Source organism: Littorina saxatilis, linkage group LG1 (assembly GCF_037325665.1).
Source record: "Littorina saxatilis isolate snail1 linkage group LG1, US_GU_Lsax_2.0, whole genome shotgun sequence".
Taxonomy (NCBI): domain Eukaryota; kingdom Metazoa; phylum Mollusca; class Gastropoda; order Littorinimorpha; family Littorinidae; genus Littorina; species Littorina saxatilis.
The window spans coordinates 12345472-12359234 of NC_090245.1; the positions used below are offsets into that span (position 1 = coordinate 12345472).

Genomic DNA, 13763 nt, shown 5'->3' on the forward strand with positions numbered 1-13763 from the left:
TTTAGAGCAAACAAATTAACTATTTCACACTGGAATTCAGCTTTCTCAAGTCTGACCCCGCTATACTCAGCAACATACTGTGCAATTGGCTGAATCTGAGAATGAATAATTTAAATAAACCTTTACATAACTTACTAAACACTTGAAGTTCGACAATTATATACGCTACTGATTAGCGGGGGGGGGGGGGGGGGGGCGGGGGGGTGGGGGTCGAGTGAGGGGAGCAAAATTGTCAAAACATTGGTCAAAACAACTTGTTTTAAACTGAGTGATACAATTTTTACCCCTAATAATCCTTTGGAAAAATTCTTGAGTGACTGAAGCTAATTGTGGTCTAAGAACAACTGAACAACTTGCCTTATCTCAGGCGGCTATCCGCGTTTGAAAAAATACCACGTTTGATTGACTTTCATGCACGGAGTCAAAAACTGCAATTATTTTACGAATTAATGTTTTGCATTCTCCGGTTAGGTAAGCGTGGCCCTCGATCAGGAGTAGGCCCACGTCAAGACATTGTGTTTGATTATGTGGGAAAATTGTATGTGGGTCATTTTTATCAATCAATCAATGAGGCTTATATCGCGCATATTCCGTGCCGGGTACAGTTCTAGGCGCTCTGCAGTGATGCCGTGTGAGATGAAATTTTATACGGCCAGTAATACCGCACACAGTCTTGAGCCCCAAAACGTGATCACGGGAAATGTTAATCATTACATTTTGTGGCGGGAGATGCGAACTGACAAACCGCATAACTAAGTTTCGTCAAGTTGGGAAAAGCAGACAGTGTTATTGCCTCCCATGTCAATTTAGTGTCCATTTTACTGCCGCGAACCTCTTTGTTTTGCATTTCAAGTGTTCGCCGGGACTGATGTTCTCATGTCTCGGTATCCGCAACAACAACGATTGCCTTTACCAACCATGAGCTGGAGGGTTCACTACCAGAACAATGCTTGTGTCTTCTTCTTCTTCTTCTTCAGCGTTCGACGCGGATGGCTGTGTCGATTGCTTGTGTCTTCAATTCAGTTCGATTCCTGCCTTCATCAGTTTCCATCTCTTGTTTTCCCCCCTTTTGTACGTGTTGCTGCATATGGTCTACCATTTCTTCTGCCTTCCTAGTTTTGGCCGCGCTGCAAGGGACGTCACCGGTTGAATGAATGATCCGGCTCAGTGTCCGGCCGGCTAAACGGTGCCAACGCTCTGAGTACGATTAGTTGAATTCAGCTTTACTACACGGTCTAGCCGAAAGCCCCCTTACAAATCAACTTGCTGAAACAGCACCCCTGAGCATTCACTGGGCGTTACTCTCAAAACTTTCAGCTATTCTGCACAATACATGTACTACTGTGATGAGCCGCGATGGACTGACTGAAGTTGAGCCGCCACACTCTTGTTACATTTAGTCAAGTTATGACTAAATGTTTTAACATCGAGGGGGGAATCGAGACGAGGGTCGTGGTGTATGTGTGTGTGTATGTGTGTGTGTGTGTGTGTGTGTGTGTGTGTGTGTGTGTGTGTGTGTGTGTGTGTGCGTGCGTGTAGAGCGATTCAGACCGAACTACTGGGCCGATCTTCATGAAATTTGACATGAAAGTTCCTGGGTATGATATCCCCATACGTTTTGTTAATTTTTTTGATAAATGTCTTTGATGACGTCATATCCGGCTTTTCGTGAAAGTTGAGGTGGCACTGTCACGCCCTCATTTTTCAACCAAATTGGTTGAAATTTTGGTCAAGTATTGTTCGACGAAGCCCGGACTTCGGTATTGCATTTCAGCGTGGTGGCTTAAAAATTAATTGATGACTTTGGTCATTAAAAATCTGAAAATTGTAAAAAAAATATTTCTTTTATAAAACGATCCAAATTTACGTTCATCTTATTCTCCATCATTTGCTGATTCAAAAAACATATAAATATGTTATATTTGGATTAAAAACAAGCTCTGAAAATTAAATATATAAACATTATTATCAAAATTAAATTGTCGAAATCAATTTAAAAACACTTTCATCTTATTCCTTGTCGGTTCCTGATTCCAAAAACATATAGATATGATATGTTTGGATTAAAAACACGCTCAGAAAGTTAAAACGAAGAGAGGTACAGAAAAGCGTGCTATCGTTCTCAGCGCAACTACTACCCCGCTCTTCTTGTCAATTTCACTGCCTTTGCCGTGAGCGGTGGACTGACGATGTTACGAGTATACGGTCTTGCTGCGTTGCATTGCGTTTAGTTTCATTCTGTGAGTTCGACAGCTACTTGACTAAATGTTGTATTTCGCCTTACGCGACTTGTTTTTACATTTAGTCAAGGTTTGACTAAATGTTTTAACATAGAGGGGGAATCGAGACGAGGGTCGTGGTGTGTGTGTGTGCGGTGTCCGACATAAGCTCGAACGACAAAAGCTCGAACGCCAAAATCTCGAACGACAAATGCTCGAATGGACAAATGCTCGACGCGACAAAAGCTCGACGCGACATATGCTCGAACGACAAATGCTCGAATGGACAAATGCTCGACGCGACAAAAGCTCGACGCGACATATGCTCGAACCACAGATGCTCGAATGGACAAATGCTCGACGCGACAAAAGCTCGACGCGACATATGCTCGAACGACAAATGCTCGAATGGACAAATGCTCGACGCGACAAAAGCTCGACGCGACATATGCTCGAACGACAAATGCTCGAATGGACAAATGCTCGACGCGACAAAAGGTCGACGCGATAAAAGCTCGAATGTCGTTCTCGGTGTTATTTTGCCTGTCTGTGTTATTTTAAAATCTGTCTGCAAAAGAGAGAGAGAGAGAGAGAGAGAGAGAGAGAGAGAGAGAGAGAGAGAGAGAGAGAGAGAGAGAGAGAGAGAGAGAGAGAGAGAAAAGAAGGGGGAAGATCGTGTCGGGGTTTAGATTTGTCAATGTTATTATTTTGATTTGGCCCGGGATTGACTGTTTATCAGGAAAGGTTCAGGTAAGCGGCACTTCGCCTCGTTTGGAGAAACCCTGTGTTCAACCCAGCCATGTGGTGCGTTCATGAAAGGACGATTGAACATGAACCAAGAAACACAAATGCACTAGAAGGCTAGCATCGCCGAGTCCAGTCTATTATTGGCAAAGATCATCCCAATCTCTGGGACTTTCTCAAATTCCTGAAAGGAGAACAAGCGCACACAGACATGGCAATTCACGCAGCCCGCTGTGGAGAGCAACGCAAGAAGCGCCGGAAGAACAAAACGAGCGACAAGAGCATCGCATTCTACGGCTGGTCAGCCAATGCGGAGCGCACCACGGAGCGTCTGTTCATGGAGTTCCTTTTCGGAATGGCCAACAACATTTCCTACTACTCATGATCCGGTCCTTGACGACTCTGTGTGTGTGTGTGTGTGTGTGTGTGTGTGTGGAATCCAGCAGCGTGCTAACAACAACAACCACAACAACCACAACCACAACCACAACCACGTGATATCAAACAAATTTAGTTAATTTGTCGCTCGAAACTAGAACAACATCACCGTGACAGTTTCAGATATGACGTTATCAGAGTAGTTTTGACAGCATCATTCTACAGTCCGGTCGAGCTTCTGTCGTTCGAGCATATGTCGCGTCGAGCTTTTGTCGCGTCGAGCATTTGTCCATTCGAGCATTTGTCGTTCGAGCATATGTCGCGTCGAGCTTTTGTCGCGTCGAGCATTTGTCCATTCGAGCATTTGTCGTTCGAGCATATGTCGCGTCGAGCTTTTGTCGCGTCGAGCATTTGTCCATTCGAGCATCTGTCGTTCGAGCATATGTCGCGTCGAGCTTTTGTCGCGTCGAGCATTTGTCCATTCGAGCATTCGTCGTTCGAGCATATGTCGCGTCGAGCTTTTGTCGCGTCGAGCATTTGTCCATTCGAGCATTTGTCGTTCGAGATTTTGTCGTTCGAGCTTTTGTCTTTCGAGCTTATGTCATGTACCCGTGTGTGGGTGTGTGTGTGTGTGTGTGTGTGTGTGTGTGTGTGTGTGTGTGTGTGTGTGTGTGTGTGTGTGTGCGTGTGTGTGTGTAGAGCGATTCAGACCAAACTACTGAACCGATCTTTATGAAATTTTACATGAGAGTTCCTGGGTATGATATCCCCAGACATTGTTTTCATTTTTTGGATAAATGTCTTTGATGACGTCATATCCGGCTTTTTGTAAAAGTTGAGGCGGCACTGTCACACCCTCATTTTTCAATCAAATTTATTGAAATTTTTGTAAAGCAATCTTCGACAAAGGCCGGACTTCGGTATTGCATTTCAGCTTGGAGGCTTAACAATTAATTAATGACTTTGGTCATTAAAATCTGAAAATTGTAATAATTTTTTTATATAAAACGATTCAAATTTACGTTCATCTTATTCTACATCATTTCCTGATTCCAAAAACATATAAATATGTTATATCTGGATTAAAAACAAGCTTTAAAAATTAAAAATATAAAAATTATGATCAAAATTAAATTTCCGAAATCGATTTGAAAACAATTTCATCTTATTCCTTGTCGGTTCCTGATTCCAAAAACATATAGATATGATATGTTTGGATTAAAAACACGCTCAGAAAGTTCAAACGAAGAGAGGTACAGAAAAGCGTGCTAGCCCATGCAGCACAGCGAAACCACTACCGCGCTGAACAGGCTCGTCAGTTTCACTCCGTTATGCACAAGCGGCGGACTTCGGTCATTGTGAAAAAATGCAGTGCGTTCACTGAGTTTCATTCTGTGAGTTCCACAGCTTGACTAAATGTAGTAATTTCGCTTTACGCGACTTGTTTCTCTTCTTCTTCTGTCTGCTGCGTCTGATCCAGTGACAGGGTCACAACACGTACATGCACGCAAAAAAAATGTTAATTGCGTAGGCGAAGTTTTTTCGACACGCCTCAGTAATCCCGACTTAGCGTGAAGCGTGCGCGATAACTGCCAAACAGAGGCTTACCTTTCTGAAACCATCGTCCACACGCATCGAAATGGGAATAAAATAAACGTACACGCTTTACGAGAGAGAGAGAGAGAGAGAGAGAGAGAGAGAGAGGCAGACTGACAGACAGGCAGGCAGGCAGAGACAGAGACAGAGAGACACGAGACCGTGGACAGACAGACAGAGAAACACAGAAAGAGAGAGAGAGAGAGAGAGAGAGAGAGAGAGAGAGAGAGAGAGAGAGAGAGAGAGAGAGAGAGGCAGACTGACAGACAGGCAGGCAGGCAGAGACAGAGACAGAGAGACACGAGACCGTGGACAGACAGACAGAGAAACACAGAAAGAGAGAGAGAGAGAGAGAGAGAGAGAGAGAGAGAGAGAGAGAGAGAGAGAGAGAGAGAGAGAGAGAGAGAGAGAGCTATTGTGACACTCAGAGATAAAGTATATACACCGTCGAGGGAGTGGCCGGTATACATTTATCATGTTGTCAGACTCACAAATGCTACGACTTGTTGTGATATAATGCCGAAGGGAAACAGCGGTAAGAGTCCACGCGTGTGTATGACTGTAGATTACTACTGTGCTTGTGCGAGATGACGACAAGAAGGCAAGGGAAGGCAAGGCAAAGAATTTATTCAAGAAACTCCATGGGGGTACATGAGAAAAATATACAAGAAAAAGAAATAAATGCAAACTCTCAACATATTAATTATACATAAGCTCATTCCGATGAAAAAAAACCAAAAACATTGAGATACGAGGTTTGTGAATTACAGCGACCAGACAAAATGCAACATCAATTTCAGAGCAAGGAAAAAGAAAACAGATGATCATACCTAACATCCAAGAAAAGTTCTATGTCGTAACTTTTCGCTCTAATGCAGAGGACGCTACGACACACACGTCAAGATTTGAAGAAGCTGCTACAAAACTAATTCAGACAAGAATCACACAAGAGAGGACATTGGACACTTTCAAACAAATTTAGAGCTTCTGCCTTGTGACGCTCTTGTACAAGAAAAAAGAGCCACATCTGCAAAGTTGAACAAGCACTGATGTGCACATGCAGGAAACATGGATAAGAGTGTTCGCTTGCCAGTGGCGAATGCGAAAGGGGTAATTCTGCCAACTCACCATATAACTACATACAAGTTGACCAGATTGACCTTGATAAAGTAGCTCATGTCTGTGAGACTGACACTCACGGTATGATACACTTTTGACAACCCTCCACCAAACCAGGCAGCATTACCTGATATAGACGTGACTGATACCTTAAAGTCCCAGTATGTCTCAAATGGTTTACAAAAATCTTCTAATGAAAAAAGCAGTTCTAATCTTATGGAACACACTTGCAACAGCATTTAATAGCATTAAATGAAACAGTTCCTCTGCATTGCTACTTAGCTCGCGTAAACCACACTGACTGACCAGATTTCGTGGTTTATTTAACCCCTGAGCCATCGTGAACCCGTGTGATCCACTTTCCGTTTTTTTTCTCTCACAATTTAGTCGATATTGTCACTATGGATTAATTTTATTATCCTTTCATCGTATTCAGGACTTGCGTTGGAAGATTCTGTGAACACATCTATCAGCATTAAAAACCTGTTGAATCCACATGAAATATCTCACAAACACCAGCAAAATGACATACAACATGACACTATTTTCACTTTGTTTTTGATAAGCTTCTTTAGTTCCCTGGTGTGCTTCAAATAATGCTCTCATCAACCCGAAACAAATAAATCGAAAGCATATTTTAATTAGTCTGACTTGCACACTAAGTTGTTATCTTATTATTTTGAAGTATTAGGCCTTTTTACAGTGATTCGCTAAGGCCTCTTCACTGATCCATATTGGGCGCCCAGGCTCCTAATACGGACCATTTGTGATGGTTTTATGTATTTAATTTTTGCTCAATGTCTATCAAAGCTAATTCACTCTAAGTAGGCCTAACGGTTAACCCAAGAGAGAAGGACTAACACACACAAAATGAAACTTCTTCGCAAGAAAACAAGCTAGTTATCAGCATGAAACAAAAAGTGGTCCATATAAGGAGCCCTTCCCCCTATTTGACGTTTCATACGGACGTTGTGACGTCAGAATCGTCAAAATGACCTCCTTCCGCAACCCTCATAAATCTCCCTTATTACTACATGTACTATGTTTGTGTGCCCTTCTTTGACCTTTTCACAAGAACACAAATTATTTTGCAATTATATCTATCCCAGCCATTGCTTTCTTGCGCTTGTTTTAGTGCAGGGCGGAGGTGGGGGCTTGTTTGAGGGGGGGGGGGGGGAAGGAATGGGTTGGCGGGTTCTTTTTTCGTTAGTTTGTTTGGAGGGGAGGGGGGAGGGGTTGGGGATGTCAGTGTGAATGAAGGAACTTTGTGTCGTACGGACTGCGTAATAATAGGCAATAGCTAGAGCGGCACATACCCCTCCTCCCCCCCCCCCCCCCCACCCCCATCCTACGTGACTTGTGTCAAGTGCCTATGTCAGTTTGCAACCAGCCAACAGACAGAATGATAATCCTTCTCTGTCAGGAAGAGAGCACTGAGTGTTTTTGCCAGTGTGTATGCGTGTGTGTGTGTGTGCACGGTGTGTGTGTGAGACGGCGTGTGCGTGTGTGTGTGTGTGTGTGTGTGTGTGTAAGTGTGTGTGTGTGTGTGTGTGTGTGTGTGTGTGTGTGTGTGTGTGTGTGTGTGTGTGTGTGTAAGACTGTATGTGTGTGAAAACGTCATCTTTTGTTTTTCAGATGTGCCATACTCGTTTGGCCATTAAATCCAAAAACAAAGAAACTGCCAACGTTCCAAAATTCAGAATAAAAAAACAAGAAAGGTAAGTTGTTGGAACGTTTGTTATTGACAAAACAATACATTACAGTCGCAGATATTTCGACTCAGCGGTCTTTTAAGTGCACACACAAATAAATATTAATTAAACAAATAAATATTAATTAAACAAATAAAAGACTTAGCCGCTTGGGGAAAAGACAAGTCTTTTTGTTTTGTTTAATTAATATTTGTTTGTCTGTGCACTTAAAAAACCGCTGGGTCGAAATATCTGTGACTGTAACGTTTTGTTTTATTCGGCCAATAATTAAACTCTGTTAATCATTTCTCTTTTACCACTTTACTTAAATTTTCCACTGTTACAGTCGCCTGCGACTTTGAGGTAAGGGAAACAACATCAAAAAGGGACATCAATCTAAGCCGTAACGTGGTTGTGTCCCTTTACCCATTAATTGTTAGCCATTTTGGAACTTGATAGTAACTCGGAACCTTAATATAACCTTTCCTTTCCTTTCCTTTGGCAGAAACAACGTTTACAAAAAGAAACAAAGAAATAGATAGATAAATAAATATATGTAACAGAGCACAAGAAAATCAGGTATAATGCCCCGTTTGAGGAGGAAAAAAAAGTTGTTCAGGGTTTCTAAAAGCGCATTTCCAGTTGATTAAAATGCAAAAAAAACAGAATATAATTATCTGAATTAGGTGTTTTCTTTACAAAAACTTGAAACATGCTTCAATGCATTTCGCGATTTGCGGAAATTGACGTCGAAAGATTATTAATGCGTTATTTCTCATAACTCTTGAATTAGAATTTTTCCAGACATAATTATATTTGGTGTCAAAGTATCCAGGTTTGTCCACAGATTGCACTCAGACTACTAATTTCTGCTGCAAAATTTATTTACAGAAATCAACGACAGCCATAAAGATCATGGTTTGAGCTCTAATGAGCAAAACAATGCGCGCACAAGAATGTCTCACTGGGTTTCTACACATAGCACGTAGCAGACATTTTCACTCTGTTAATTTCAGCTTCTTTGCTGCCATTCCCCTCGGTTTCTTCTTTGGGCGACCTGGTTTCCTGTGCTGGGGAGCAGCTGTGGAGCTTGTGAATGGTTCGGATGACGGAGCTTTAAACGATGGTGGGAAAAGTGACGCATTCTGTTTTGCACAGTCACTGGACTCGCTGTCTTTGGGCTGAGGACACACAGAGCCCTGGTGATCAGAATGCACAAACTCTCTGATCTCATGGTACAGGTACTGTTGCCTTGGAATCAAAAGACCAGCTGGTAGCTTGATAGCAGGTGGTGCGGTGTCATTGAAATCTACTGGCGCTTTCAGCATGTTGTCGATCTGCACAGCACTGCCCACCCGCTCACGGCATAAGACCTCACCTGTAGACAATCAATTAAATGTTTTGTAAACAATTTGTTTTAGCTTCAAGATATCTTGGATTTTTTTTGGCTAATGTTTTTTTGCACAATGCATAATACTACAGCATTATGTGTAATTAATACTACTCATTAGGTTAAGGAAACAAATACAAAGTCATCCCCACTCGGGCCACACTCACTCTCCCCTTCCACCCTGTAAGCACCCCCAACCACCCCCCCCCCTCCCCCCCCTCCCCCCAACAAAAAAGTACACTCAACCAAGGCCAAATTCCATTCACTTACCTGAAGGCTGGAATTCAAAGTGCTGAAACTGCTTGAGGCCCTCAAGCTTTCTGAACCACTAGCCCAAGAAGGCTGTCCAGTCTACAGTCGGCACGAGGACATCCCCTCTCTGGTTTCCACAAAGCTGCGGAATCAGCACACCAGATGATGATGCCTGCTTGGGCACGCGCACAATATCATCAAGGCAGTCCACCTTGGTTCTCTGGAACTTTCGCTTGAAAAGTCCAAAACAGCCGTCTGGGCCGAATTTGGTGTGGCCAGTCAGGAGAAATGACAGCGTGATGGATGTGTGGCGCCCAGTTATCACTCGCCACAACAAGTATTGTAGCATGGCATTGTTTTGGCCGCTGCAGTTGTCCGCATGGAGATGGCACGTTGTTTCCTTCAGTCGGTAGTGTTGGAAAAAAAAGTGGAGCATGGAGATTACGGTGTTTGCGCACTTGCCAACATCAACTGCTTCATCCAACAGGAACAGTACCATCTGAGGAAGTGCCTCTGTCATGACCCCAAATAACGCACATTTTCTTGGCGTCTTGAAGAAAATGGGTCCTGGCTGCTGTGGGTCTGAAGGGTAATGTATCTGTTGTGCAATATCATGATGCGCAAGCATGTCCCTGGAACAGTCCAGCCTGTTGAAATCTGCCTGTGGATCATTCAGGTTGGTCAGTCCTGCAGTCGCTTACTGCATCCTGTTAACAAACAAAACAACAAAAAGAAGATAAAGTTCTGTTCTTTCATTGTATGTATGACCATCAGACCTATGTTTATTGTAGCTCAGTTGGTAGAGCGCTGGACTTGTGATCGGGAGGTCGCTGGTTCGAATTCGGGCCTGGACGGACACGGGTCAACTTTATGTGCAGACCGAGAGACGGAAGCCATGTCCGACGGCACCCCTGTGTCACCACAATATATGGCACGTAAAAGTCCTTGGTCATTCTGCCATAAGTGCAGGTGAATACACCTAAACACGCAGACACCTGGGAAGCGCGACTCCGTTGCTGCTAGCTTTCCACTGGGAGCCTGGAAGCGACCCGAATTTCCCAGCGATGGGACAATAAAGTAATGAAAATGAAATGTTTTAATTTATCTTTTATTTTTACCAGCAACTGCGATTTCTTTTACGTTATAAAATTGCAATAGGCAGCGATGTGTGTGCGTGCGTGCGTGTATGTGTATGTGCGCGCGCGCGTGTGTGTGTATGTGTGTGACTTGAGGTAAGAAAGCTCTGAGTGTATGCTGCTAGTTCTAGTGAATGTATTTTTATATGCTGTCCAGTGTTGTTTTTCACTTAAGCAAATGAACTTCTGGACGGAGTAAACATTGGTGTATTATAATATGCTTTCACCCCATCTCTCTCTCTTCTCTCTCTCTTCTCTCTCTCTCTTCTCTCTCTCTCTTCTCTCTTCTCTCTCTTCTCTCTCTCTCTCTCTCTCTTCTCTCTCTCTCTCTTCTCTCTCTCTTCTCTCTCTATCTCTCTTCTCTCTCTCTTCTCTCTCTCTTCTCTCTCTCTCTCTTCTCTCTCTCTTCTCTCTCTCTTCTCTCTCTCTTACTTGCTCTTCTTTCTTTTCCTATTTTTGAATTTTCATTATTGTTTACATTATAATCATTATTATTTGATTTCTTTATAATTATGACTGTAATATTGTTGTTCTTAAGTATGTTTTAACTCAGTTAATTTCTTTGATTATAATTTTGTTTCATTTACCCATCGTCCTTTACGTAGGGCATCTAGGATGTTCCCCTTTGGTGAGCGTTCATATGGAACAGGGCCGGACCAAATAAGTTGAAAGGGGGGGGTTCCTCCTTTTTTGGGGGGGCAAATCAGCGAAGTGGCGAAGCCACAAGCGCGCGCCTGCTGGTCCGGGGGCATGCTCCCCCGGAAAATTTTTGAAAAACGGTTAAAATCTGTGCAATCTGGTGCATTCTAGGCCTTGTTTTGAGGGTTAAGAGCAGCATTGTTTTGGTGCTAAAACTAGTAAAAAAAAAAAAAAAAACCACTCAAAGCAAGGTACATGCTTTTTCCAGGGGTGGGGTTCCGAGATAAAGTAGAATGATAGTTCGGTTGATCGGTGAATTTTATGTAAGTCATTAGTATATGGGACATCTCGACGGATTGAACATTGCTGTAACATAATGTAGAATAATAGTTCGCTTGATCGGTGAACATTTCATAAAACGAATTTCAAGGTACCTAGAAGAAATGCAATCTCATAGTCCGGACCAGGTTGTGTGACACAAATTTCAAGAAAACTGATGAATCCGTGAGAGTCAGGTTGTTTTTGAGATATGCTTTTATTTGGACAGACAGACAGACAACACAGACAGTACGGACACATAGGGAGACAAACCTCGCCCTGAACCCTCAAATAAAACTGTCAGTCAAAACTTGATTGAATGTAAAAAAGCAACTCATGTAAACCTGGTATGGCACAGCCATGCAGTATTCTTTATTCATCTTTCTAAAAAGGAGACTTGGGACTAGACACTGATAATTATCGTCTGGTATCAAGCGATCTTTCTGCGTCAGTAGGACTTCATACAGTCATGCAGCTTTGAATAAAAAAAATTGTTTTGTTTTAAGGAGATGTGACACAGGACACTGACATTGTCTGATATCCGACGATTTTAATGTATGCGTCAGTTTGACGTCACTGAAACGCGAGATTTTACGTCATGGCTTCTGTGTGCATATTCTTCTTCTCAGCGGCCATGGCCATGTGCCCCATTGCCGTGTGTGCCGCCGCCGCCGTGTGTTACATGGCCGCTGTGTGTCACGCTTCCCTGGTGCGGAGCATGTGTATGGGTGTGTGTTGCATGATGGGGACTGTGACTATGATCTGTGCTGGTATGAGGTTCCGTTGTCACGTGGCCGCTGTTTGTCACGCTTCCCTGGGGCGGAGCGTGGGTGGGGCTCGGGGTGTGAGTTGCATGATTGGGACTGTGATCAGTGCTGGTATGAGGTTCAGCTGTCGTGTGGGTACCCCCCATTGCCTGCAAGTCACTCTCTGCACAAAATATGAATGAAATGTGTAGGTATTGAAATTTAAAAAAAAACCCACAAAAAACCCATAATAATAAATAAATGAACTCGGAAATCCAAAAAGACCGCCAACGTTCCAAAATTCAGAATAAAAAAACCCAAGAAGGTGTGTTATTCGAACGTTTAATTTATGACAAAACAAAACGTTACATATATAACAAAAGTTATATGAACTCGGAGTTTCTCTGAAATTCATGAATGACCACCATGAGCGAGTGAACCAGTAAATTTACTGAAATCTTCATGATTTTTTTTAAATTACCTGGTTTCGTGAATTTACTATAACATGTATAACGGAGAGGAGCCTATATTGGGTTTGTTGCCTTACTACCCCCCCTCCCCCCCCCCTTTAACCTCTTATTAGAAAAAGCCATTCGTGTTTTTAACTTGATTACAATTACATTGACGAAAACAAGCTAACAAAACGGACACCATATTCTGTCCATAGTCGCTTCTGGTTAGTTACCCAAGCGTTGTGTGGAGTTTGTTGTTTTGACTATATAAGGCCAAAAAAAAGAGGTCTGTTTACGGTAACATAGGCCAAAAAAATAGGGTCGGTAGGTCGGGATTTTTTTTTTTTTTCTTCTTCCAAAAAACCATATTTTTACGTTATTTTGCAAAAAAACCAAGATTTTTTTTTTTCTTTTTTTTTCCCCCCAAATGCCAAAAAAAAAGTCTAGGGTCGCGCGAAAAAAATAGGGTCGATCGGGTTACCGTAAACAGACCTATTTTTTTGTGTGCCTAAAACGTTTATTTAGGGAGACCCTGAGTCCCCAAAGTGCGCGTCCCTGCGTCCTATACGCACTAGAAGCCGAAATCAGGTAGGCCTACTAGAAGTTCATGGAGGGGGTCGAGGGACGCACTTAACCTATAAAGAGCGGGTCGAGGGACGCACTAAATTTCTGTTACCGTATACTCTTTTCAAACTGCAGTCGTCAGCTTAGTCAAAGTGCAAGCACACATTATGCCAGTTTCCCGCGGGCACAAAGTGTGCGTGTATTGCATTTGACAAAGATTAGTTGAAGTGTCCTTCTCGAATATTCTGGCCCGGTAATAAAATAAAAAAAACCACTTCATATCATATTTTTCGAGATCACAATGCGTTATATGTACATACGGGGTTTAGGAACCCGGGCCTCTTGGGACCCTCTAAAACTCCGCTCAGGGGGTCCATGGACCGTCTAAACATTAAAAGTGTGGGTCCCGGTGTAGGATCCGGTCCGGTCCCCCCTCTGAAGTAGTCCCCCGGGGGACCAATTCGTGGCAAAAACTGCTCTATAATAGTCCCCCCTTAGACATCCAGCCTCGTTTTCGAC

General features: G+C 42.9%; 1 protein-coding gene across 1 annotated transcript in view; it reads right to left on the minus strand.

Annotated features, from left to right (window-relative positions):
• Positions 1–11823: 11823 nt before the first annotated feature.
• LOC138960793 (uncharacterized) overlaps positions 11824–13763 on the minus strand; it is an 8293-nt gene continuing 6353 nt past the window's right edge. The window contains exon 5 of the mRNA XM_070332471.1: positions 11824–12412. Within this exon, the coding sequence (XP_070188572.1) occupies positions 12108–12412 (305 nt within the window). The 3' untranslated portion in view covers positions 11824–12107. The remainder of the gene's footprint in view (positions 12413–13763) is intronic.